The sequence below is a fragment of the Chaetodon trifascialis genome, chromosome 13, assembly GCF_039877785.1.
Source record: "Chaetodon trifascialis isolate fChaTrf1 chromosome 13, fChaTrf1.hap1, whole genome shotgun sequence".
Classification (NCBI taxonomy): Eukaryota; Metazoa; Chordata; class Actinopteri; order Chaetodontiformes; family Chaetodontidae; genus Chaetodon; species Chaetodon trifascialis.
In genome coordinates, this window is record NC_092068.1 from 19,020,439 (window position 1) to 19,045,041 (window position 24,603).

General features: G+C 41.0%; 1 protein-coding gene across 1 annotated transcript in view; it reads left to right on the top strand.

The window, feature by feature from the left end:
- The window catches only part of rgs7a (regulator of G protein signaling 7a), a 51,170-nt gene that overhangs the window by 10,381 nt on the left and 16,186 nt on the right, over positions 1-24,603 (top strand). Inside the window, exons 3-4 of the mRNA XM_070977515.1 lie at positions 16,857-16,953; positions 20,790-20,840. Of these exons, the coding sequence (XP_070833616.1) occupies positions 16,857-16,953; positions 20,790-20,840 (148 nt within the window). The remainder of the gene's footprint in view (positions 1-16,856; positions 16,954-20,789; positions 20,841-24,603) is intronic.

Genomic DNA, 24,603 nt, shown 5'->3' on the forward strand with positions numbered 1-24,603 from the left:
AGGTTTATGTTATATTTAAATACAGGGAGGCGAGGAGTGAATGTTTGATTTGGAATGTGAGGTTTAATTAGCTTGGCTTCCAAGTTATGTAATGCTGAGCAGCCTATATTATTTCCATATACCAAAATATTTGGAGGTGCACTTAAAAGTATTATGGCAGCTGTAAAATAAGAGGAGGTAAATTAGGATCTGGGTGGAGGAAAGTTGGCCTCATTAAATGAATTCAAAGTCTGTCTTTCTTGTCCAGACAGCTATGTAAACAAGATGATTAATAGCAGCTATTCTGACAAAGTTGGCAGTGGAAATTCATATTAATGTACAGTTTGTTTTTTTTTCAAATAGATGTGTTTTATGATGAGCTGTTTTTAGTCATACTAGCTGTGTAGCTCTGTATGACACGGTGGGTTCACTTTGATCCACAGTGGAATATCTCAGGAACTATTGGGTGGATTTTGTGCAGACATTCGTGTTACCAAGAGGACGAATTGTAATCTCTTTGGTGATCCTTCTGACTTTTCCCCTAGTGTCATCTTCAGATCAAAATTGTTCAATTTATCAACACTTAATGACTAAATATCTGCAAAACTAATGCCATTCTCATCAGCCTCAACTGAACTTTGTGCCCAATGCTAATTAGTAAATGATACCATGCTCACTCACAAAATTTAGATGGTTAACATTATACCTGCTAGCATGCTGACGGTAGCATTTAGCACACAGCCCACCCATGCTAGCAGCCTCACACAGCTGCTAGCATGGCTGCAGACTCTCAGGCTGAAATTCTGCTGTGGTAGCTGGTGGCTGCTCTGTTGGCATCCCCATGACAACCGCACCAGCGGTCTGTCAGATGCTATTATCTCAAACACTTCAACAATGTGCCCGGCACATCCTTACCTAGCAAAGTGACAGGACGCGAGTGTGTTTATGTGTGTGCATGTGTGTGTGTTGCAGGCATTCTGTGTTAGTCCATGCGTATGGGTGAGCAAACATTCACACACTTTTAAGTGCTGCTCAGTCCATGGAAGCCTGCAGTGCGTCAGCACCCCTCACTTATTGCTACACTGATGAAAGGGTGAGTTAACTGGATGAATTTACTTAAGAATGTACTAGAATTTAATGCAGGAGTATTGGAAGAGACTGCATCTATATCAGCTAGGTGCACCTAATCAGTATAACACTCTGGCCCAACTTTAGTTTTAGTCCTTAAACTTTTAAACTTTTTGAATTCATATTTTAACAAAGGGTTAAAAAGTGTTTCACTGCCCTCTCTGGTAGAAAGTGCTGCATCTCAACCACCATTACTGTTGGGTGTGGTCTGTTACACCCGTGACCACACCCAACAGTGATGCCACAGTGTACCGACCCACTCTTGGGTACACTTCACATCACTTCAGACCACAGTCACACTTCAGACAAATTCAAACCACAGAAGGTCAGCAGAAATAGGAGTTATTAAGTTACTCTTTCAGTACATTTTGCTGCTAATGCTAAGGTACCTTTCCTCAAGTTTACACCATTCATTGGAACCTTTTAAAGGATTTAATTACTTTGTCCTGTTAATTAGAACATACTGCATATCACATTCTCCATCTCTCCTCTGCTTCTCTTCTCTGGTGGACATGTATATTGGCAGCATTGCCTCTTCCTTCTTGCTGCCTGTGCTGGACAAAAGATATAATATGTAATCTAAGCTTGCGCAGAACGAAAAGGAAAGACAAGGTCAGGTTTAACAGTGCATTAGGATATGGTGGGAAAGGTCCCATATTCCTCGCAGCAGACTGATTTGATTTGTCAATATTAGCTTCCCTTGCCTGTAATGTCAGCAGAGCTCTGCTGTTCATGGAGGAGCTGGTATTTGTGAGAAAGCATATGCCCATAAGTGAGGATGGATGTACTGATTTGAGTCACCCGAGTTTGACAAGATGTACTATTAATGAAGCTGTCCTGTATGAATGTGCGAATTGAGCTGAGTTATTTTTCCCAGTGGCCTCATTTGCAACATCCCTATCTAAATTGTTCAAATATAACACGTTCACAACCTTGTGACACCTGTCAATCATGACGTGTGGCACTGCACATCCAAATACTGTGTCTACCTGATTTTAATTCAGTGAGGCACTGTAGCTTTCCATCTATACTTCTGTATCATGTTAATGGTCTCTACCTGATGACGGTCTGAGACACTCCACAAGTAGCTGTCGTTTTGGAAGGTTCCATCATCTCCATTGCTCCGTAGTTCAAGTGTCACTTGCGTTAAAAAGTCTGCCCTTATCGGTTTATTGTCTATCCTGACTGTTGTGTCCTCTGAAGTGTGCATGTGTGCGTGTCCTGTCAGATATCCAGTCCTTGTCTTGTCTCTGTTCTGCAGACGGGAGAAGGCAGAAGAATGTCAGCCTGCCAGTATCCAGCTGCTTCACTCTTATTGGTATTCGGGGCACACAGAGCCGTCCTGAGTGTCTGTTGCACGTGCCAAGGAGGAATGTGGGAAATGAGGGGATGGAGAGAGGAGGAGAGGAGTGAGGGCCCCCTCCATCTCATGTTATGTGGACCTAAAAATAGACAGCATCCTCCCTTCTTCTCTATTCCCAATGCATCTCTGTTTCCATACCCAGCATCCCTCCCTGGATCTCTCCTTCTCTGTTTTCCTCTCATCATTGTCCTCTTCCTCCTTGTCTCTGTGCTTAGTCTAAGTAAACATGCTCTCTGGTGCCCAATGATAAGACTCCTCAAGTGTAATGCCAGACAGTTTGGACACTTCTAACAGGCCTGCCTTGATTAAGGATTAACTATAGAGGTGATTTCATTTAACACTACAGTATTCCCATGGCCAGACTGTGCTGTTTAACCTCCAGAAATAAAAGCATGATTATGAAATGCACCAAGTACAAATCCCATTAGTGTCAGCCACTGCTGATAGCAAATCATGAACAAGTGTTGAAGTGACGGCCTTTTGTTATGGTTTTATTGAATTATAAATGAGGACATGTAATTGTGTGTGCTAGGCTGATCAATATATAACAGCATGCTTATTTTAGGTGTGTGTACATACAAACATTAGCAATCAGACAAACTGCTGTGTTCATTTTCGAAAAACTTTTGCACAATGCATCTGAAAGTAACGCAGCTTTCTTCTTCCTTTATCTACTAATTTATGATAGCATGCTGTTTGAGTGATGAAATCATGGTAGGTGGGCAGGAGGGATATTGGCTTTCAGTGGATTATGTTCTAGCACATGGCCAACCTTGGCTTAGTCATCGCGCCCACGGCCCGCCCACCAAGAAGATGAGAGTGAGAGAGATATAGAGCGAGAGAGAACGGGAGTGAGAGAGAGGCCTTGCCCTAGGAACACTATCCCAGCACCAGCCAGGAACACCAGATCATAGTAGATTTAGAAATAGACAGAAATCAGTGCCTGCAAAACGCAGTCAGATAAAGCTAGAGACAGGAGAGGGAAGGTCTAGGCCCCAGGTGTGCTGTTCTAACATGAACCTGAAACTGATATGTGGTGATGAGATTAAACCAACAATAAAGATAACACTCAAAACGGACATTTAATACAGGGCATATCAGGTGTGTGCGAGTGTGTGATACTCTGCCTTGGGTCACCTGTATCACACAACACGCAGTATTACATTTGTTAATTATGAGCAAATAAAAGCACAAACAGTTTTTTAGTGGATCTTTTCCCAGACATAGTCAGTGTCACCACTTGCTGTCCCCGTGGTTACTGCTGCCTACTAATGAAAACACTACTACGAGGAATACTACTACTACCGCTTGTGCTGCTACTACTTCACCTGATACTGCAAGAGCTGCAGTGCAGCGTACATGACAGTAGAAAAAACTACAAAAACAAGACTGAGTAACAATATAAAGGAGAATGACCTTTGGGTAAAAGCAATTAAAAATACATGTGTTCATTTATTTTAAAGCAGTATTCATTGATTTTTTTTTTTGACCACCTTGGAGCAGTGCAACAAATGTAATGTAAACATGTTATCATAGCAGTTGCCTATTTACATATTCACCAGATTCAGAGCAATATTAGCATTATTTGATTCTAGCTACCTGCTGAATGAAATTTTCACTCTTTTTTGGTCTCTTGCACCTCCTGAGGGAAACATCTGGCTCTTTTGCTGCCTGTTCTACCATGTTCACCAGCTATTTGCTGAATGTAAGTTTATTTATTTGCCAGGTAAATCTGATTATTATAAAGTAGAGCACCACCCTGGACAGAAAGTCAGGATTTGGAACTGCAGTCTGTTTCACTTCCGTTTGACATAAACAAGCCTGGTGCCTGCAGATCACAGTTGATGGAGAAACACACAAACAGCACCAACATTGTTTTACCATTTCTTTTAAGTATGAAAAAGAAAAAGGGGAAAACTGTAAGAGTATACCATTCATTATACCATAGATTAGAATATGAAATTCTGAAGTGCTCGATGTTAAGCTAAACGGTTTGTTAAACCCTGTAAGAATCAACAACAACGATGGTAAGAACTGAAAGAGACATCACATAGAGCTTTAATTTGCATTGGAACATAGGACCACACAACAGACCTTCGAGAATCGTAAGATACTTTAAAATGTGCTGTATGCATAAAGCATGAGACGGCAGAAACCCACCGGCTGGCAAATTTGGAACAAGAACTGCATTAGCTGCAGCAGTGTCAAACGAGGATAAATGCCAGTGTTTTTTTTCAAGGAGCAGGCATTGCTGGCTGACTTCCTCTCATCCATGATTCAATGCTTGTCTCTGTCTCTCTAGTAGAGGGTTGTCCCTCTGGGAGGGTGATGTTGGGGAGTCGGGGGAAATATTGAACATCCTTCTGCAGCCGTTCGCCAGGGACGATGATTCTCTGGGGACGTGAGGGGGAAGGAGGCCGTGTGTTCTAAAAAGCTGTAAAAGTTGATGAAAATACTGTGAAGGAGGGCGCCGTGGATGCTGATCTGTTGGCAACCATCTGGAAAGCGTTCTAAATGAAATATTGATAATGCCATCTGTCCATCAAAACAGCTGACAATGCTGCGACTGCTGCTTCTGCTGTTGTGCGCGGGAATGCTTTACCACTGAGTTCTGATTATTCCACTTCCAGCAAGGAAATGATGGAGATGATGATCCACCACCAACCAAGTAGTACATTGTGAAAGGTGTGTTGGGGGATTAAAGGGATAATTATACAGAAAAATAACTAGATTACCTCAGTTTCCTGGAAGGATAAATTTGCGAAGTGAAAAGAATCCGGCAAATACTTATTAGCCTGCCAAAATCATGCAGATGTTCACTTTGCTCCATGTGGTCTGGCAAGGCCATGGATGAATTAGCTTGAGACAGACATCAAAAAGGCTGTGCAACAGATGACTGACAGTTCTCTCTTTCACTCAAATGTGATCCTTTCCTACACCTGATTAGACAAAGGCAGCATTCACTGGCCTGTGATTGGTATTTCCTTCAGATTTTCAACCCGGAAATATTCCAACTATCCACTGAATAAATTAGAAGTGGATCATGCAGCTGCAGCATCAAGCTCAGTTTATGTCTTCAGAAAGTATTTGTTTGTGCGGTTAGAGTTTCACACGACAGTAAGACCTATCATAAATAATGGCTGTTACTTCTGAAATCCTGCAGGAAAAACGCTGCATAATAGATGTAGTCTGTTTGAAAAAACCTGTGTTGCTACTGCAGCACAACAGTGTCAGAGATGGGTTTTTGGTTTGAGACTAAAGGTGTCAGTATGCTCAAAATGAACTCGCTCATATGACACCTCGTCTGAGGACAAGTGTCTGAAGTGTTTATAGCTTTCTTGAAAGGCCACATTCAAAGGCAGGGTGAAAAGCCAGCAGTCGTATGGAGGGGCGAGATGCAATGAAACATCCAAATTGGGGTATCCGTGCACACTTTCAGACTGTCAGTCCATGAATGCATTTATGGTGTTGTGCTCGGTTGCACTGGCAAAAAGTGACAGAGGTAATTGTGTGAAAAATAAAAGAAGAGAGCTTGAAAGAGAAGTTCAAACACTGCCTACATTCTCACCTCTGCACACCAGGAAAGTTAGAGAAATTGTCGGATACAGCACATTCAGTTGTGACATCGGGAAGGTGTTGGGGGAGAGGAACAAGCACTTTGAGTGAAGCATACTGACACCTTTATGAGTCCGACGTTCATTTCTGCCACTTATTTATCAGCCAGGTCTTACACTACCTCTGGTGACAGTTTCCACACATTACGTATTACATGTTACTGATTTATAATATGTGTTCACATTTCACCTAACACAGAGGCTTAGTTATTTTCTCCAGACCTGATGGGTCATTTAAAAGTGAGAAGAGTAAGAGAACATCCTGATCCTGGTTACATTCAATCATTGGACTATTTGGTATTTGGTGTTTTTTTTTTTTTACCCCATTCTTTTGGTTTCATTCAGTAGCTGAAAAGAAACAAAGAGGAAGTAGACAACACACAAGCAACAAGTCTATGAGCCTATTATGTTGCTATATTAAAGGTTCCCAGTGTAGTTTTGACCTCTAGTAGGGCTACGGAGCTGTTGTTTTAGGAGTGGGACTTGTTTATCTCGTGTATACTCATGCAGTTTTGCCAATGGTTTCACACTTTTCCACTAATCTGCAGGTGGCGGTAACACGCCAAGATATGTTGCAGTACACCAACAAAGACTGGGAAGTCTAGACTGCTTGCAAGTAAAGATGGATGAAAGCAATTTTGGATTCAATATGCTTTAAAAGATAGCTTTGCAAATGCTTTATGAAGAAGGAAATGCATTCAACACGCTCGTTAGAATACATACATTTCCTTCTGGAGAGCAACGCAGAGTGTAAACAACTTTTTTGTGTTCACAGGTGCACCTTTAACACCAGGAACAATCCACAATTGAATCTGCTTCAAGTAGATTTGATTTAGTTCAGTTATGTGATGTGTTTGTCACATTATCATCTTTTCAGACAATCTAAGGAATAGCGCTTGGAAGAGAAAAGATGCTATATTTAAACACACAGAGAACAACACAACAACATGCCGCTAAGGTGACTGTAAGTCAACAGCAGCACACAAGGAATCAAAGATCTTCTTGTTTGCCTGCAAACATCAGTCTCACTTTCATCCATTAGCAAATCAGACCAAATCAGATCAAGTCATTATAAGGCTCCCGGTCACACCTCGAGGAGCATTTGAAAGCTGAGGGGACATTATTATTGACTGCATCCATTTGTAATCATCCAAAAGACAAAAAACAAAGTCTAGAGTAAGACGGCCATCTATCCTTCAATGTCCATCAGAGCTTGCTTATTATAAAACTGCTGCCGTTGCTGCCGCGAGCAAGATTGTTTTACAGTGGCATCGGGTTTATCTTATCACAGTCTTCTGTGGAAATAATGGACAAAGCAGTACCAACTGGTAAATTATGAAACACATTAATGATATTAGGTGTGAGGAGGGAGAGGAGGCATCGAGGAGGAATAATTATCATCTAAAAAATTCATAGATCTTTGCAGTTTGCCGAAAAGATAAAGACATGAGCTGCAAATGGCAGAGGAACATTTGGATTCCTCAGGTTTCTTTATACTGTACGCTCTATGATGTGATGTTATTACAAGTGACATATAATGGAGAATAAAGACGACAGAGGAAACAAATGTGCAGAGTGAGAGAACATCCTGAAGTGTGAAACAGTGAAGTGACATCCCAAGAAACAGATGCTTCATTTGACTGATGGCTCAATGGAGCTTGATTGTGTACACAGAGACAGAAGTGTATTGATGAATGCCACTGAAAGCAGTGCTTATCAAGCACCAAACTGCAGATGTTGTTAAATGGCTAATCACTGGTTAGCCAAATCTGCCTCGTAGCATATAGGAATAAACCTTCAGGTTGGATGGAGTAATTGCCTACACACCAGGCAGTGCTGTCACCTGGGCATCTGTTCCTCATGTTCTGTGATCCTTGCCTGCTGTGAAACAGACTGTCGTCCGTTCTCCATCTGAGAGCCACAGCGTATGAGAAATGAAGGGTTGGATGGATACGTGTAAGTGAGATAGAGACAATGGAAATGCAAAATAGGCAGCCGTAAGTACAAAGGAAGAAACTCGAGAGAAATTCATTTAACATAGGATGGATTAGAAATCAGGGTAAGTCATGTAAGATTAAAGGTGAGCAAAGCAAGTAGAGCGTGACCATCTGTTGCCAAGACAAAGAGATTTTCTCTCATTGCGTATCAGAGTCTTTTCCACCATATAACCCTGAATCATTTATGTTTAACAAATACACTCCCTCTGGGTTTGGGCTGAAGCAATTAATGGATTGGTTTAGTTTTACGTCTGTGACAAATTTTCAGGCCAAACAATTGATCAATTAATGGAGAGATTAAATGGTATATTAATCAGCAATGAACATAACTGTTACATACAGCCGTAGCGAAAAGTGGGCAACAGCTTTTCTTAAAAATAGTATACCTTTAAAATAATATTAACCGTACTGTGATAGTTGTGAACTAGTAGTAGTAACTAAATATTACTGTTAAGTATCGCATACAGTGTATCATACAGCTAAGCTCTATAACGCAAGTAAAGTTGAGAAATCCAAGTAAACCATATGTGATGGGAACAGAAGCAAAGGAGCAGCAATCAAAAAAGTGTTTCCTCTTTTTCCTCTAGACAATGTCCATCTTTCTCTCCATCATTTACACCCTCCACACCCGCCCCCACGCTACCCCCACGACCACGTTCTTTCACTCTTATGAATGAGCGATGGCGTGCTGCCAAAGATGTCCTTGTGATAGTGGTCACAGACTGTGTTGCTGTGGTAACTCGAAGACTTAAGATTCATGGCATCTATTCAACAACCTTGTCAGCATGAGCTCAATAACTTCCCCCACCTATCTGCAGGGTCATTTTTATTTTGAATGCCCAAGTGGTGCAGTGCTGCACAGGTGCATGCTGGGTGTCTGACTAACTTTGTTTGTATATAGCCTGTAATGAAACAGTGTTTTGTTCATGTTAATGGACAGCAGCCAGTGAGTTGAGCCAACATGTTCATTGTTTGATCTGACTCTTCCCATTGATGCGCAAAATTGCAGGTATTTGTTGTACGGTCCAGTCATGGTGTAGTAACAGTATGCAGAGTATGTACTGTATTGACAGCTGATATATGAATGGCTGGTTGTAGTCAGGTGTTGTCATGCCATGGGCGTAGGATTTCAAGTGTATTATCTGCAGTGAATATTTGAATTAAAGATTGACAGCTGGAAATTGACTCTAAAATTTAATTAAATATATATATATATTGATTGCCATAGGACTCTTTAATCTCTGCATTGTCATTAAGTCATCATAAAGCTTTGTTCTCAATGATGTAATGACTCAATATCATGCATAAAGAGTATTAACATAATCCATAGCAAATGTATGCATTGTGATAAATTGTTTCCCTTTTGTTAATCATTAGGTTTATTTTGGCCTGAATAGCACATACAGCCAAATACTCTATAGATTAAATTGTGGAGCCCAGTTGTATTTATGTAAAATCGTGGAGAGTTATTAAAATATTGTACTTAGGCAATATTACGGATTGATTTATCTGACAGCCTGCAGTGACATATGAGCATGTGGGGCATACATCATATCAACACTGTAATGATACTAATTCATCTTTTACTTTCTATGAATATATTTAGAATAATTTTACTTTAATAATTAAGATTGGTGTAAGGGCTTTCAGTTGTTTTATTGTGCTGTTGTGCTGTTATGTGATTGATTTAAATGTTCTAGTTGAATATAAAAGCTCCATCGTGCCTGTGCAAAGTGCTCTTGTCTCACAAAGGCCATTACAGTACAAATGCCTCCGGTCAGCATATCTCCTGTGTTTCGCTTGTATGTGTATGTATGAGTGGAGAAAGAAAGTCCTTCAGTTGGAGCTAAACACTAACCTGTCCTCAGAGATTTAGAGCTTATATAAGAAGTGATAATCTAATTAAAGCTGTTTGAAAAAGGTGTTTGAGTTCATCAGGTACTGAGATTTCTCTTCATCACCTAAATCTAGGTCAGCACTGGAGAGGAGCAGCACCATTTGAATATATCATCGTTGTATGCAGATAGAAAAGGTAAGGGCTAGACAGGCAGGGAAGAGAGGCAAAGTTATGCAGCCAGTGGTGAACTCAGGTTGTCTGAGGGCAAGGGGAAAAAAATAAAAAGGATTCCAGCGACAGGCGTTGGGGCACTGGGGCACTTAAAGGCATGCAGGGCAGCCTCTACAGCACTGCACTCCATTTTCTCCAGCAGAGGGGCACCCTAGAGGGCACGGCATCATGTTTTCACCACTGGAATGAGCACCTTTGAGGGACCTGCGTGATGTTTTCTTCACTGGAAGGGCACCTTAGAGGAGCTTGCATCAGGCTTTCTCCACTGGAAAGGCACACTAGAGGGCCCTGCATTGCAGTTTCTCCACTGGAAGGGCACTGCATCACATTTTCTGCCTGTATTGTGTCCTACCATTATCCTCCAAAGTATGGCATGAAGAACATTTTGTTTTTGGATTGGCTCCATATGCAAATGAACCAGCCTGTCTAGAAAAGATGTCTGAGTCATTTGTGGAAACATATCACTTCACAATGCAGCTGTAGTGTAGACCTTTGAGCTGGTTTTGTTGTCATAATATTGATCCTGTTAAAAGTTATTGACCTTGAATCTGGTTTGTATGTTGGATGTACTGCTGGTTTTTTAGGGCAAACAAAATGTGAAACACTATCTCTAAGACTCTGCCACAGGTTCTGCCTCATCCATGCAGCCAAGGACTGCAGTTCAGAAGGAAATGAGATCAAGCAACTGCAAAGACTGTTTTATCTAGTCGAGCTGTCATGCTATATAGCCGCAAGCTCTATTCAGGCTGCTCTCTCACTGCCTTAGGCAGCCAGACTTGAGCTTGGAGTCACCTATTTTGATGTTGTGCTTTTTAAAATATAATAATCCCCCACCTTCTGGGTTCATAAGCTTTCATAATATGTGTCTGTCTGTGTGTGTGTGTGTGTGTGTGTGTGTGTGTGTGTGTGTGTGTGTGTGTGTGTGTGTGTGTGTGTGTGTGTGTGTGTGTGTTTGTGTGTGCACATGTGCATGCATCTCTGAGTTCTGCCAGGGTGCATATGCTCTGCTTGCAATGTGACTGATAATCACTGTGTGTTCTGTGTGTCATGGGAATATCTGTACAGTGTGTGTGTGTGTGTGTGTGTGTGTGTGTGTGCGCACGTGCGCGCACGTATGTGGATGCATGTATTCCTCTGCGATGTGCATATTTGTTGGGAGGGATGTCTGTTCTCGCATGTAGACACACTTGTCCTCAGATAACACCGTCGATGTAATACCATTCTCCCCGTGCATCTTGATGCAGTAACATTCACCCGTCACAGAGCAGGCAACGAGACCGAGGGAGAGGGGAGGAAAAGAAGAAGAAGAATAGGACGGCTTTTAATTTCCTCAGCAGTGCAGTCAGTGCACAGAAAGACAGAAACTGGCTTGAATTCTAGATGAGTTCCCGAGTGAATGAGTGAGTTCCCAGGACAAGCTGCATTTGAAAGAGCGTACAAAGAGACTAAATGCAAGGTCATTTAGTCTCTTACAAACACTCGCCTGTCTTAAGGGATTTAAAGTGTATGTAGGTAATGATCTAATTATCGCTGTTTGAAATATACGTAGTATTTCTTTCCATCACTTAAATCTAGGTCAACACCAGAGACGAACAGCATCATTTATTAAGGCAGGAAACTATTTTATGCAACCTGCAGGTTGTGCAGCACAATCATGATCAACAAAAGAGCGTTTAATGGCTTGCATATAGTTGCTTACTTCAAATGTCAAGGTCATAGTCAGCTCCCCACAGGGCTGTCGTAGCTAAATAGTTTATAGAATATTTTGTGTCCACATGCTGAGTTTATCTGTACCTAACATGAGTCAGTTTTCATGCATATTTAATTGTCTGGACAGGAATCACATCCAAGCTAATTTCTCACCTTTTTCTTTTTGAAAAATACACCAAGGTCAAGCTGTCAGCTGTCCTCCTGCTCTTTTTGATGCCATTCCGGCCACAAAATCACAAAGCTGGCAATGCTGCCTGCAGTCCTATGTTCAAGGGTATTTCAATAAAATTCAAGGAGGTCTGGTTAGACAAAAAAAATCCTCAAGACATCATAATGTCTACCTTTCATTATGATTCAGTACCATTCACATTGCCGCCTTTAATAATCACCACAGTCTTGGAACATATAAGACATGCTGGTCTATTCTTGATTAAAAGCCCTTTTTCACTGTCCACTTTTCTCTTTTTAGAGCATACCATGTGAAATCACTTCTCTCTGACTCACTTATTTCTCCAGCTGTTGCCATTCTTGTCTCGTCTGTCCCATGCGTAGCATCACATGAGATGATTTACAACCCATGCTCGTGGTCTGTGAGTTCCCTAGGCCACCAAACCAGTGTCGTGAAGACTAGAAATGCTGTTAAAGCCAGTTGAAACAGAAATGTTCTGTCAAAATGTAATAATTCGCAATCATCTATTTCTTGTAGATCTGAGTCCAGATAGAACAGTCTGCCTAATAGTGACCTCATGGGTGATAGAGGGATGGCAGATTGACAAGAGGGAGGCAGTTCGGTCCTTTTGAAAGCAAGGAGGATGCGCCCCCCCCCCCCCAGAAAAACTTTTCCCTTTCTTTCTTTCCTTGTCCTTTCCTTGTCCTTTCTTTGTCCTTCCCTTGTCCTTCATCCTTTCTTTTCTTGCTGGGAAAACGAATGGCGGTCACTTTCTTAGGACACACATTACAGCCGCTGAAAATACCTCCTAAAAACATCCCACCGTCCTGACGTGCTCAAGATAGAACCTTTCTAATAAATGATTCTTTTATCACCTCGCCTGTCACATAAAGGACTTATGGTGCACTTAACAAAGGCTAAAAAGAAATCTAAGAGTCCAGCATTGATTTACAAACCCAGTTTGAAAATGTTTTTTGCTCCAAATGGTGCTTCAGAACATTCTGATTGCGCCCTGAGTGCCCTCAGCGATAGTCTTTGAAGTGCCTGGAGCCGTGTGCTGGAGCTCAGTGTGCGCTTATATCCGGAGCTTTTGTTAGTCACTTCATATGTACTGAGTCCTGTGCCATCATTATTCAATGATTCACACTGTGCAGCCAAAACACTCACTCTTATCTGTTAAGAGGCTGCACAGACGCAGTCAGACAGCTCTGGGTGGGTGGATGGGTGGGGGGTGGAGAGAGAGAGAGAGAGAGAGAGAGAGAGAGAGAGAGAGAGAGAGACTCCCGCTCTCTTGTGGGAAACGACTTTCCTCTCATCCTCACAACATGAAGCCAGAGAGCATCCGACTTCAAGAGCTTTAGATCCTGAATATTCACGCTGGTGGCATTTTACCATGTGTAGGCGGTGAGGGTTTGCAGAGATAGGAGAGGGTGTGTGAAGTATTGATCACTGTTGCTGTTGTCCTTGTTTGCTCTGTGTCTCACAGTGCCAGCTAACTCTCAGGGAAAGACAGTGATACGCAGGTACAGAGAGAAATTTGGCGTTACAAGGCACTCTTATTCGACGGGGATAAGCCGAAAACACTAAGGATTGATTTAGAGAGATATGTTTAAGAACAGCAAAAAGACGGATGCATGCGGCGCATAAAAGCAAGCCATGTGAATGCTGGTAGTTTTTGTTTTTCAGTGTCAGTTTTGGATGACTTGCTTGAATTATATAATGATATTTTAACATGGGTTTGATTTGATTTTAGAACGGTTGAGTTTCTTCCTGAAACAAATCTTTTAACTCTAACTTTAACCGGTGTTGGTTGAGGAACACCAGAGAAAAATCTCACCCTCTGATGCTTAAACTGTTAGATGTCTACATTTCCTGAACTTCAACAGTCTCCATTATGCTGTGATCAAAGTCTCTCCTTGAAATGCACCCTTCTTCCTTCAACCTGCCTTGTCTCTCCTCAGTTTAGTCAGTGACTTCCTGCATGTCGCAGAATGACTATTAAACCATATAGAGGAGGTCTATGATTGCAGCGGTGCCACTTATTAAACATGAATCCAACCTTGTGGCTGTAGGCATTGTTGTACATTAATGACATTGGTATCAGGAGGGGCCTGTCCAGAACAATCAGTTATGTGTGGGAATAAGAAAAATCCACCAATAAACAACAAAATGGAAACAAAACTTTCGAAATAACGGATAGCCAGAAACATTTTTCCTGATATTTGTGTGAAATTTCTGTTGTTTTTAGAATTGTATAGTTGGTGAACATGGGTGAACTACAACAGTTTGTTCAGGCACATCACTGACCTGCATCGTGCAGCACATCTGTGCTGAACACACCGAAATGAACTGAAAAGTAATATTTTTGTCATAAATTCAAGTTTTGCTTCTTTTCATTTCTCCATCTCTCAGTCTCGCTGTCCCTTCAACTCTCCTCCAGCAGCTCCTTACTTACAGCACTTGCCTGTGCTCCATCACTGCCAATTAAGCTCCGATCACTGACTGGGAGGATTTTAGCTCCAGGGTATTTGGCTAGCTACAAGCTTTCTTTATAACATCATGCTACAGTGCTAGCACATGAACTGCTAAACCCTTGTCGTGACAGATTTGCAAGTCAAACTCAGCTTTTTTTTCACCAATATGGCCACAGAAATTCATTTTCACCCACACTGAACCTTTGTTTGAAACAGACTTGGCTTATTTGAATTGTGTTAGCTCTACCCAGATGAGTTCCACGGATAAGTCGTGAATGTGTCATACGAAGATGGTGAGGAAAGAAAATTGAGGGGGATGAACCATGAAGTCAGACCTGTGAGAGCCACATAACACTTCAGCGCAGTGCACAGTCACCGCATTCAGACACCACACACTAAGTTAGAAGTTATGTGTGAGTATGTGTGTAATCAGATAAAAAGGACACCAATACACAGCACAGCACATTACGTAACATAGCTGTCTAACTAGCGATAGATAGATAGATAGATAGATAGATAGATAGATAGATAGATAGATAGATAGATAGATAGATAGATAGATAGATAGATAGATAGATAGATAGATGTTCATTGTAACATTTGATGGTAGGCAACAGGCTTTATTTTGGACTTTATGGACATGATTGTTATATGTTTAAACATTTTATTAACAGATGATTGAGAAAACTGAATTGCAATCAAGGATTTGGCTTGATTGTTTCTGCTCTTACTGTAACTCCCAAACAGAGGTTCCTGTGTTATCTTAGAACGGCCCTTTCCTCTTCTACAGTCCCTCACCTGTCATGTGGTGTTCCCCAGGGGTCTATCTTGGGTTCACTGTTGCTGTCTTTGGAGAATGTTTTTTTCTTTTTTTTTTTTTTTTGGAAAAAGATAACATTGATTTCATGCCAAATCTAGTGGAAGTGGCAACTTTATGCAACTCACTGCACCTGATTGAAGTCAAATATCCTTTTTATTACCATCAGACTGTTTGAAATAATTTGGGGCAACTTGTCTGTACTGTAAATGTGTAATTTGGGCATATTTTTTTAAATAGTCTTTTTAAATACAGGGGTTGTCTGGTGGAGAAACATAAACAAAAAAATGTGTATTTTTTAAGACCTTGACAAACTAATCAATGCTCTTTTTCTATCAGAATACTGTACCTAATATTGCTTGTCTTCACTATGAGGTTTAGAATTGATTTTAAGATTTCATCAAACAAAATATTTGACTGAATCAAGATTTACAGGGTCGACCACCCCACAAATTGCTGCCACAGCATTACTGTAATGAGAATCACAAACCATTTAATTTTGAAGTTCAGCCACTGTGACCAAAAATCCCACTTTAATTAATTAAACCTGAGACCTTACACTCATGACCATCTCTTTTCAGAATAAGCTTTCAGTAATAATACTATCATTAACTGTCTGTGTTAAAAATGGATAAACCTTGACAGAACTACTACAACTGACAAAACAGGAAAATGACCATCCCCAGTGAATACCTCTCAGGTACAGAGCAGGTGGAGCGATATAAAGCAACACGTGTACCTGTTTATGTAGTACATTAGTGTGTTGCCAGGCTGTTGAACTACATATTTTCCGTGTGTATATTTTTACACGGAGGGAGGAGTTTGGGGACATCTCTTGGCATCTGATCCAGCTGACATATCGGGGCCACGCTCTACTCTCTGCTTTGCTCCCCTCTGTGCGTTCTTGGAAACATGGCTGCTGTGTGTTGCCCTGCCAGGCCCTTGAGACAACTCCCAGTACATTTCTGTCTCAGTGACGTGTGTGTGTTTGGATGTTTGTCTGTCTGTGTCTGTTCGCCCTCAGTGCAGCTTTTGGTTCAAATGTGTAACTCATTCAATGCTGAACACAAAACATTTGTGTCTGACATGTCTTTTGAGTGATGCTATGATTTTTCCTCTCAGTTCTGCAAAGTTTGGATGTGTGGCTGTTTTGGGACATAAATATACTGTGATGGATAATGACAAGAAACTTCATTGCTAGACTTCCAAAATGCAATAGCTGCTGCAGAATTCAATAAGTGCAGCTTACTGGCAGTTTTATGTGACAAATGACACAAATTAGAGAGATTTGTCAGAGGAGAGGCAGAAATCTGACAGCAGTGATTGTTAGTCACTAACTGCCTAGCCTCATACTCTGTCCCCTGGGGAGATGGCTAGGCCACACAGGAACCTGTTAGTATCTGTTTACCTCGTTCTGGCTGGCTCACACACAACCTCCACTTACTAGGCAAGTTCAGTAAAAAAAGATAGTCATGTTCTCAATTGCTCTTTCTCCCCCTTCCCTCCTCGTCTCCTTCTCTGTCTCTGTGTTGTCCAGATGGAGGAAGTAATAGCACGCATGCAGGATGAGAAAAATGGCATCCCCATCCGAACGGTGAAAAGTTTTCTAACCAAGATCCCCAGTGTTTTTTCAGGTAAGGCTTTTATATCTCTGCTCTGTTGCGCTGGTCCCTTCTCTCCTCTTCTCTCCTCCACTTGGCTCCCACCCACTAAATGCCCGAATAGTACTCTCCTCTTGCCAAACAAAACACAGAAAGTATTTGGAGATTTGTCCATTTTGCATTTCACACCAGCAGTGCCAGAATGTCAAGAGGATCATATTGGATTTCCGAGCTGTGCAAACTAATAGATAAGAATCCACTCCGGAGTGATACTCAATGATAGATTAGTCAAGTTAAACACTACTAAGAGGAAGGACGCCATCATCGCTGTTATTTTTACTGTAAACGAAGATTTAAAAAAAATCAACAATGCACTGAGTACTGAAATATATATGAATTAAATGTACAATATTATCAGCCCAACCTCACCAGGAAAACAGCCGTATAGGTCATCTGCGCAAACAGGTTATTGCGACCCATATTTATGTTTATGGTTGGGCTGTGACCTCTAGTGGTCGTAATAATTATGACGGGAGAAAAGGCGGAAGTCAGGTGACACAGCATAAAGGGCAAGAAAGTCTGCACGTGAAGGAAGGTGGCGTGGATGGACAAACACAGGACTTTCACCCAGGAGACTGCTGTTTGTGTCCGATGTGAAACTGAAAATCAGTGCTAGCTTATTTTAACTCATGTTACATACTTAAGTTACGTAACGCAACGCACGGAACAAACGTTAAAACTCAAACCATGATCTTTTCCCTAAACCTAATGAAGTAGCTTTGGTGCTACTTGTCGCTAAGCCTGTTTCACAGCATGAACCACCAGGTCCAGTACGCCTATTGCTGGAACTCTCCAATGTTCATATATGTAATTTTCAGAGTCATATCAATCGACCTGTTCAGTCCTTTTGTTATGAGGACAGGTTGGTATTACAGCATCAAATTAAAAGCCTTTTTAAGTTCATTAAAAAATTGATTAATACAATATCAAATCCTGATAAAATATTAAAGTTTTCAGAATGGCTGATGATAGATTAATAATCCAAACCTTCCTGTAATTCTTCCACTGTAAGTGCTTGTTGCAGCAAATCGTGCACAAACCTCCTCTTTCTGCATGATTTTGCCTCAGGGCACCAACAACCAGCCAGAGCCATCGCTGGTCCCCATCGCTGCTAACTAAGGACCATGTTTGACTTGTCCCAGCCAGTGACAAATCCAGACTCTTTTGACATGAGCACAGATTCCCAAAAGGTTGGCAGTGAGCACCAACCTGTGAACACCAGACGCAGATAAATTTAGATAGTGAAATTTAGCTTGACGACGTTATTGAAACAATGATGTATGCTTCGAGCATTTAAAGGGCAGCTAAGGCACAGTTCTTTTTTTTTGTTTGTGTCCATTTTGGTGCAGATTGCATCTGTGTCTGTCTTTGTTTAAAAACAGTGGGAAGCTATATTGATTCCTTATTTTACATCTGGCCAATAACAACAGATCGGATTCATCTCTTTTTGTCAGATATTATACAATCAGTACAGCTAGCACACGCCAGGTACGTCTGAATGAACATGACAGCATTGCAACAGATGGCTTGTATTTGCACTTAACCCTATGGACAGTGTATTTCTATACTTAACTATAATGCCATACTTCAACTTCATCCACATGCCTGAAAGCTGCATCATAATAAAGAATATTAATTATAATTCTTTCTGTCAAGATAGCATTATTGTGGAGCAAAAGTGGTGTCAGGGTGTTAAGGAGTAATGCTCAGACTTCATGCTAGCATCTCCTCCAAAACACAACTCCCCTGGCAGTCTGTGAGGCTTCAACAAGGACACAGTCCCTCTGCAGCTTCCCCTCTGTGAACACTGCCACTTGTGTTCAGTGGAGCACTTGGCCAAGCTGTAAGCACAACAGTCAGGGATACAGCCCAGGTTGCTGCAGTGTGTTTTTCCTCTGCACCACTCAGACCCTTAATTTTTCATAAAATACATTGATTTCTTCACTTGTCAATTTATTCACTCATTACAGCAACAGCGCTTGCTCTCAACTGACTGTACTGCTGACAGAACCGGTGTATCTAGATCCCATACTGAGTGCTTTTCATAATAACTGTTGAACATGTTTTTTTTTATGTCGAATGGAGATATATAGAAGCATATTTTTCATCTCAAAAGTTATAAAGTTTGTAATCACACAGGTGCTCAATCTGTTTGAACTTGTACTCGTATTTCTTATACTTTTTGTGTGTCGGTGTGTTGCCGCGGTGTGTTTTTGTGGTATTTTGTGTTAGGTGTCCTTGTGCGTTCCTCCCTTAAAGTGAACAACAGAGCCATAGCTCAGAAACAAGTCTGCTGCTCACTCAGTTTGTTTTCTATTCATGCTCGTACAAATGCAACGCAAAGCAGAAGTCAGTGAACGTTCACATTCTACAGGTTTTTACAGCTTTTGCAACCGTACTGTGTATTCTAACTTTCACATATTTTCCTCCTAATTTTGTCTTTGCCCTTGACTCAAATAGTTCTACAGTTATGATTTTTACAATCTCTCAATGTCAGTAACTTTCATTCATTTTTCCATTTCTCCTTCATATGTTCATATATTCATTCTCAGCTGTGCATGATGTCCTTTACTCCATCCTGTTAGTATTTGCTGCAGCAATTATCTAATATTTACCACCACTGGGATCATTTATTATTGAAATGAATGCTTATCACTCCATTTCGTCACATTCTGACACACGCATACAGCCCAGTCCATGGGCGTGATATTAATCAATTCAGAGAGCAGCCTTGTTAGAGGATTACCTTACACATCTCATTTAAGCTCTCTCTTAGAAAGTGGGTCAACTTTGATAGTGTGAAAATGGGGCTGTATTAATGATGTTAATCCATGGAAAATCTCATCTGGCTGTGGGGGCGCCGAAAAGCAAGGGGGTGCAATGAAGAGAGACGAAACACAGACGGACAGAAAGATAGCTTGATGGACAGAGAGACAGCCACAGGGACTGACTTTCTCGCTGCATGAATTCCCTCATGTCTCCATTTCACACCTTTTTTTCTGCCTTCTGTGGCTCTCATCTCCTCAACACACCCTCACCTGTCAGCATGACAGGCAGTAATAATAGCTTGAAAAATATATATTTAGCCAAAGTGCCAAAGTCACATGTTGTGGTGGGGTGCGAAAATGCCCAGGGGGCAGAGGATGCTGCTATGTGTGCATGTATGCTGTATTTTCTGAGAAAATGATTCAGTTTCTGAGGTGGAGAAGATGAATTGCAAAATGGAATCCGCCATGAAAAGTTTGATGTCAGGTCTAGAAATATGGCAGAGGTGACTTATAAGTCATCTCTGGACCTTTACTGCATCTTTTGTTTTTAAAGAAAAGCTGAACGTTTAGTGTCTTGCCTTGTTTTCTGCTCGGTTTCTACATTTCCTCCCCTCTCTGAGACGTGAACTGTTCACATCAGAGTTTTTGTTTGTGACAGCGGGAAATGTTCAGCGTGATGCATTGACTTATTAAATCAAACAATAGCAACTGCAGAGACTGAGTCAGACAAATTGTGTTGTTACTGTACACAATGGATGCTTCATTATGCCATTGTACCTCTCTGGTCATTTATATTAATGGACTACAGCTTGGAGAGGGTGTCAGAAAAGAAAATTTGGTAATGGATGGCCTATTACCCACCCACAGGGAGCAAGGCGAGAGGCATTGGTATGCACTGTGATGATGAGGGCAGGTGGGTCAGGTTAAGAGTGTCATTGTTTTCCCTTTCATTTACATCTATATGCAAAAAGGTGTTTCAGCATGCTGTGAATATATTAGATGTGTCAGTGGTTTGTATTTATGTGCTTTCTCTCATTTCAGGTTCTGATATTGTACAGTGGATGATCAAGAATCTGGACATTGAAGATCAAGGTAATTGATTGATTGATTGATTTTGATCTCGGAGGTTTTCAATAGGGATTGACGTGGCGCAAAGATGCTGTGTGAGGTGTAAGAGACAGGTGCATGCTGATGTTTTAACAGCAACTTCATTATTGCAGTTTGGTCGGTGATTTGGTCCCTTTAAAAACACGAGATGGAGCTGCAGCAATGGAAGTGACACACACATGGAGCCACTTAAGGCGCTCACTCAGCTAGCACGTAGTCGCCACAATTTACGTCAAAAGTCGCACTCCTCCTCTGAGTCACATCTCAGTCGAATCATAACGCACAGACGTGATACACATGTATTTGTATTGTTGCTTTCAATGTCTGAAGAGAACATTATCGTGAATGTCCATCACAAATAAGTGTCCATAAATTATAGAAAGCAGACATTTCTTTAGAATTTGCCTCAGAACCATCAGGTTTTTAAGTTTCCTTCAGTATCAAAGTAATCCAGTGACTGTCTGTACGCTCATGGAAGCATTTCAAAAAGAAGCTGCTGATAGCTAATTTGGCATACTTTTAATGGTGTTGCCTTGCCAAAATGTACACAAATATAGTCTGAAGATTGCAGCTGACTTCATGGAACCATTGTATTTCCTGTCAACATCCCTCCAACGTCCTTCAGTGTCACACCTTGGAAACCACAAACCTACGACAGTAATATTAGCATCCTCTTTATTAATGTTGACTGAAAGAAGTTTGCTGGTGGTTCTCAGGGTAAGATGAAAGGAGAAGTGCTCATCACCATCAAATAATAGACAACTTTATGAACGCAGTTTTCATTATTCTGCACGGACAAACAGGAACACCTATGTGCCTCTGTGGAACCTATGAGTACCGTTAGCTAACTGTGTGTAAAAGTCTGCACTTTTCTTTGATCTGTCTTTTCATGTCCTTGAGCTAAAGCAGAAACTGCAATTCTTGTCGTTATTCTTCCTCTTTTCTTTCTCATTATTCTTATTTTATTCCAGTAGATAAAGCAGAACTAGGCTGTCTTGAGGGAGTTGCCAGATCATTAGTCGAGCCCCTCAACGCACACAGAATGACTCAAAAGTGGGCTGGTTCGACCGTGATGAATATGAAAAGTTCAAACCGGTTCCTTGCTTGCATTAAAGATAGTGATGAAGAAGTATAGCTAACAATGTGAAGAGCGGCCCCTTCTGAGGTTTAGGTGTATGTGTGTCCTGTAGGTGTGTGTTTACTTGGGTGTTGGAGTGTTTATGTGTGTGGGTGTGCATTCCTGTGTTTGTCTGCTCTAGCGTGCGCCTCAGTATTGTGAAGCCAGCTGTGATACTTAGCTGACTCATCAACTCACAATCCCTTTGTGTGTTGTTTCATTTGCATGCAAGGATCTGTGTGTCCTTTTCTGTGTTTGTCAGTCAAGCATGTTTATATCATTAAGGCTTTTTTTATGCTGTGTGTGAGGGGGTTGTGTTGACTTTGCGCAGAGCATATGTGTGTGATTTTTGAATGCATTCAGAGACAGATCATAAAACACCTGAAATATTTGAGCCCAGATGAACTTTTTTCTTATTTATTTATTTATTTTTTTGTCCTTTTGTTTAAAAGTTTAAGTTTCAGATCTTTAAATTTGAGCCAAAGATTCTGCTTGTCTCATGCCTCAGACAGCACCACTGTCATCAGTGATGTTTCTGATTCGTGGCATCTCTATTACGCCAAAAATAAAGAAACAACCACAAAAAACGAGTCAAATCTTCTTTGACTTCTGCTTATTGTGTTAACCCGGGCCCAAAATTCTTATTTTCGCTGGTCTGTTTCTGAAGTCTGGCAATTCCATGTCCCTCCCTGAAGCAGATTTACATTGATAGTGTCACATTTTGTGTCACCTGCAGTATTGAAAGTGCTCTACCATAACAGAGCTCTTGATCGAAACTGTCAAAAACTGTAACTGAAAAAATGTGTCCACAGACAGATGTTCCTTGTCCTTCAAGACTAAATTTTACGTGTGTGCATTTTTTTTGCACACAGACACAAAACATGCTGCCAATCGCCCTGCGGTGGTGAGCAGAGTGTGACTTCAGCACAGAACAACTCCTGACGGGGCTGACAAACACAGCAAAGTGAAATGCAATTAATTTGGCTCACAGCACGATAGCAGCATGTTTATTATGTAAAGGCAGATGAGCTTATATCAAAGTTGACTGGGGATTTAAAGCTTTTTTTTTGCAAAATGAATGCCAGAGATAATGTACTGACACACTCCAGATGAACTCATTATCATCCTATTTTGCAATGTTTGTAGTCCTCAATCCTATTTTCATTCAGTACTGCATTTGATTAGCCGACGCAAATTCCTGCTTCCAAAGTTCTTCTCTAAAGTTTCAGATGTTCTAGCAGAAAGTTTTGCATGTTTAACTCTTGGCCATAATACTGTCACTACAATTTAGACCATTACAGATCATCTAAAGCCTATTGGTTTGTCTGGCATGGGAACTATTGGAACAGTTTACCACATTTAAGGTGGCCTGGACTTGATTCATTAGCATGCACTAATGTGCAGTCCAGGCCAGACAGCTAACAAATGGATTGGAAACACTGAGAAGCTAAATGTGAATGAGGAGGTGCAGACGGTGTATGCAATCCTTGAATTATACATTTCAGTCATAAATCAGGAATCTCAAAACTGAGCAAGCATCTGCCCTCTGAAAAAGTATATAAGGTTTTTAACACTTTGAATCACCACCAACTTTACTTACGTACTTATGAGTATTCATCACCGATAAACGTCCACAAATCCTCTTAGAAGTCATTTTAAGTCCAGATATTTCCTTTTCTGCAGTTTCAAAAGTAATCCAGTTGATTGTTGTTGGTAGATCTGTGGTTACAGAACAAAAAGAAACAGCCAGCAGCTCAACTCTCCACGGTGCAGATTCACCAAAATGTTAACAACAGGCTTAAACTGAGGCTTAAGACTAAACTGGGATCTGTGGAAACCACTGCTGACTGACTGAGTCCATGCCAGCTTTTTCATTTCCTGTTTACATCACCCAAAGCATGATGGGAACCCTGGTGGGAAAGTCTCCTAATATATTCATCCCCTATGAGAAAGGAGAAGCAGCAGAAGTGACTGAACACATGAATATAAACCTTTTTTTATTTTAGAAATGTTCTGTTTGGCATCCCTACATGTAGCAATGAGCCTGTAAATGAAGGAAGAGAAAACTGAACACAAACAGCCTGAGGTGCAGACGGGTTAATGGACTACAGATCACTTCGCTCACAGTCGCTTACAGTATGAATTAGCTTTGCTGTATTTGCTTTGCTGTAACAACCCAATCAGCTTCAGCATGAGTCTGCAACTCTTCTGACCTCTGACCTGCCTGAAATAAATCCCTGCAGGGGTATTAATGACATCCTGTTACTGCTGAAATAAATTCTATGACCCCGTAAAGCTCTTCAGGTCTGTCTATTAAATGTAGAACAAATATTCAAAATATAATACTAATAGAACAATAATATCGATAAAGTGATACTAATAATTCATCTTTAATGTTGTTTATAGTGCAGTTCATTACCAAATTTTAAAATTCTAATCTTCTTTTTCACAAATGAAACAACATAAGAACAACATCAGTTTGGACTTTTGCTGCAAAATGTTTGCAGCTTTTAAGTATCCAGATCATTATTTGCCACATAGCAGTTAGCTGGGTAAATTAACGAATGAAATGCTTGTGAGTGTGGTCTGTGTGTGTGTTGTTGTTAAAATCTGTGCATGCATCCGCGTGTG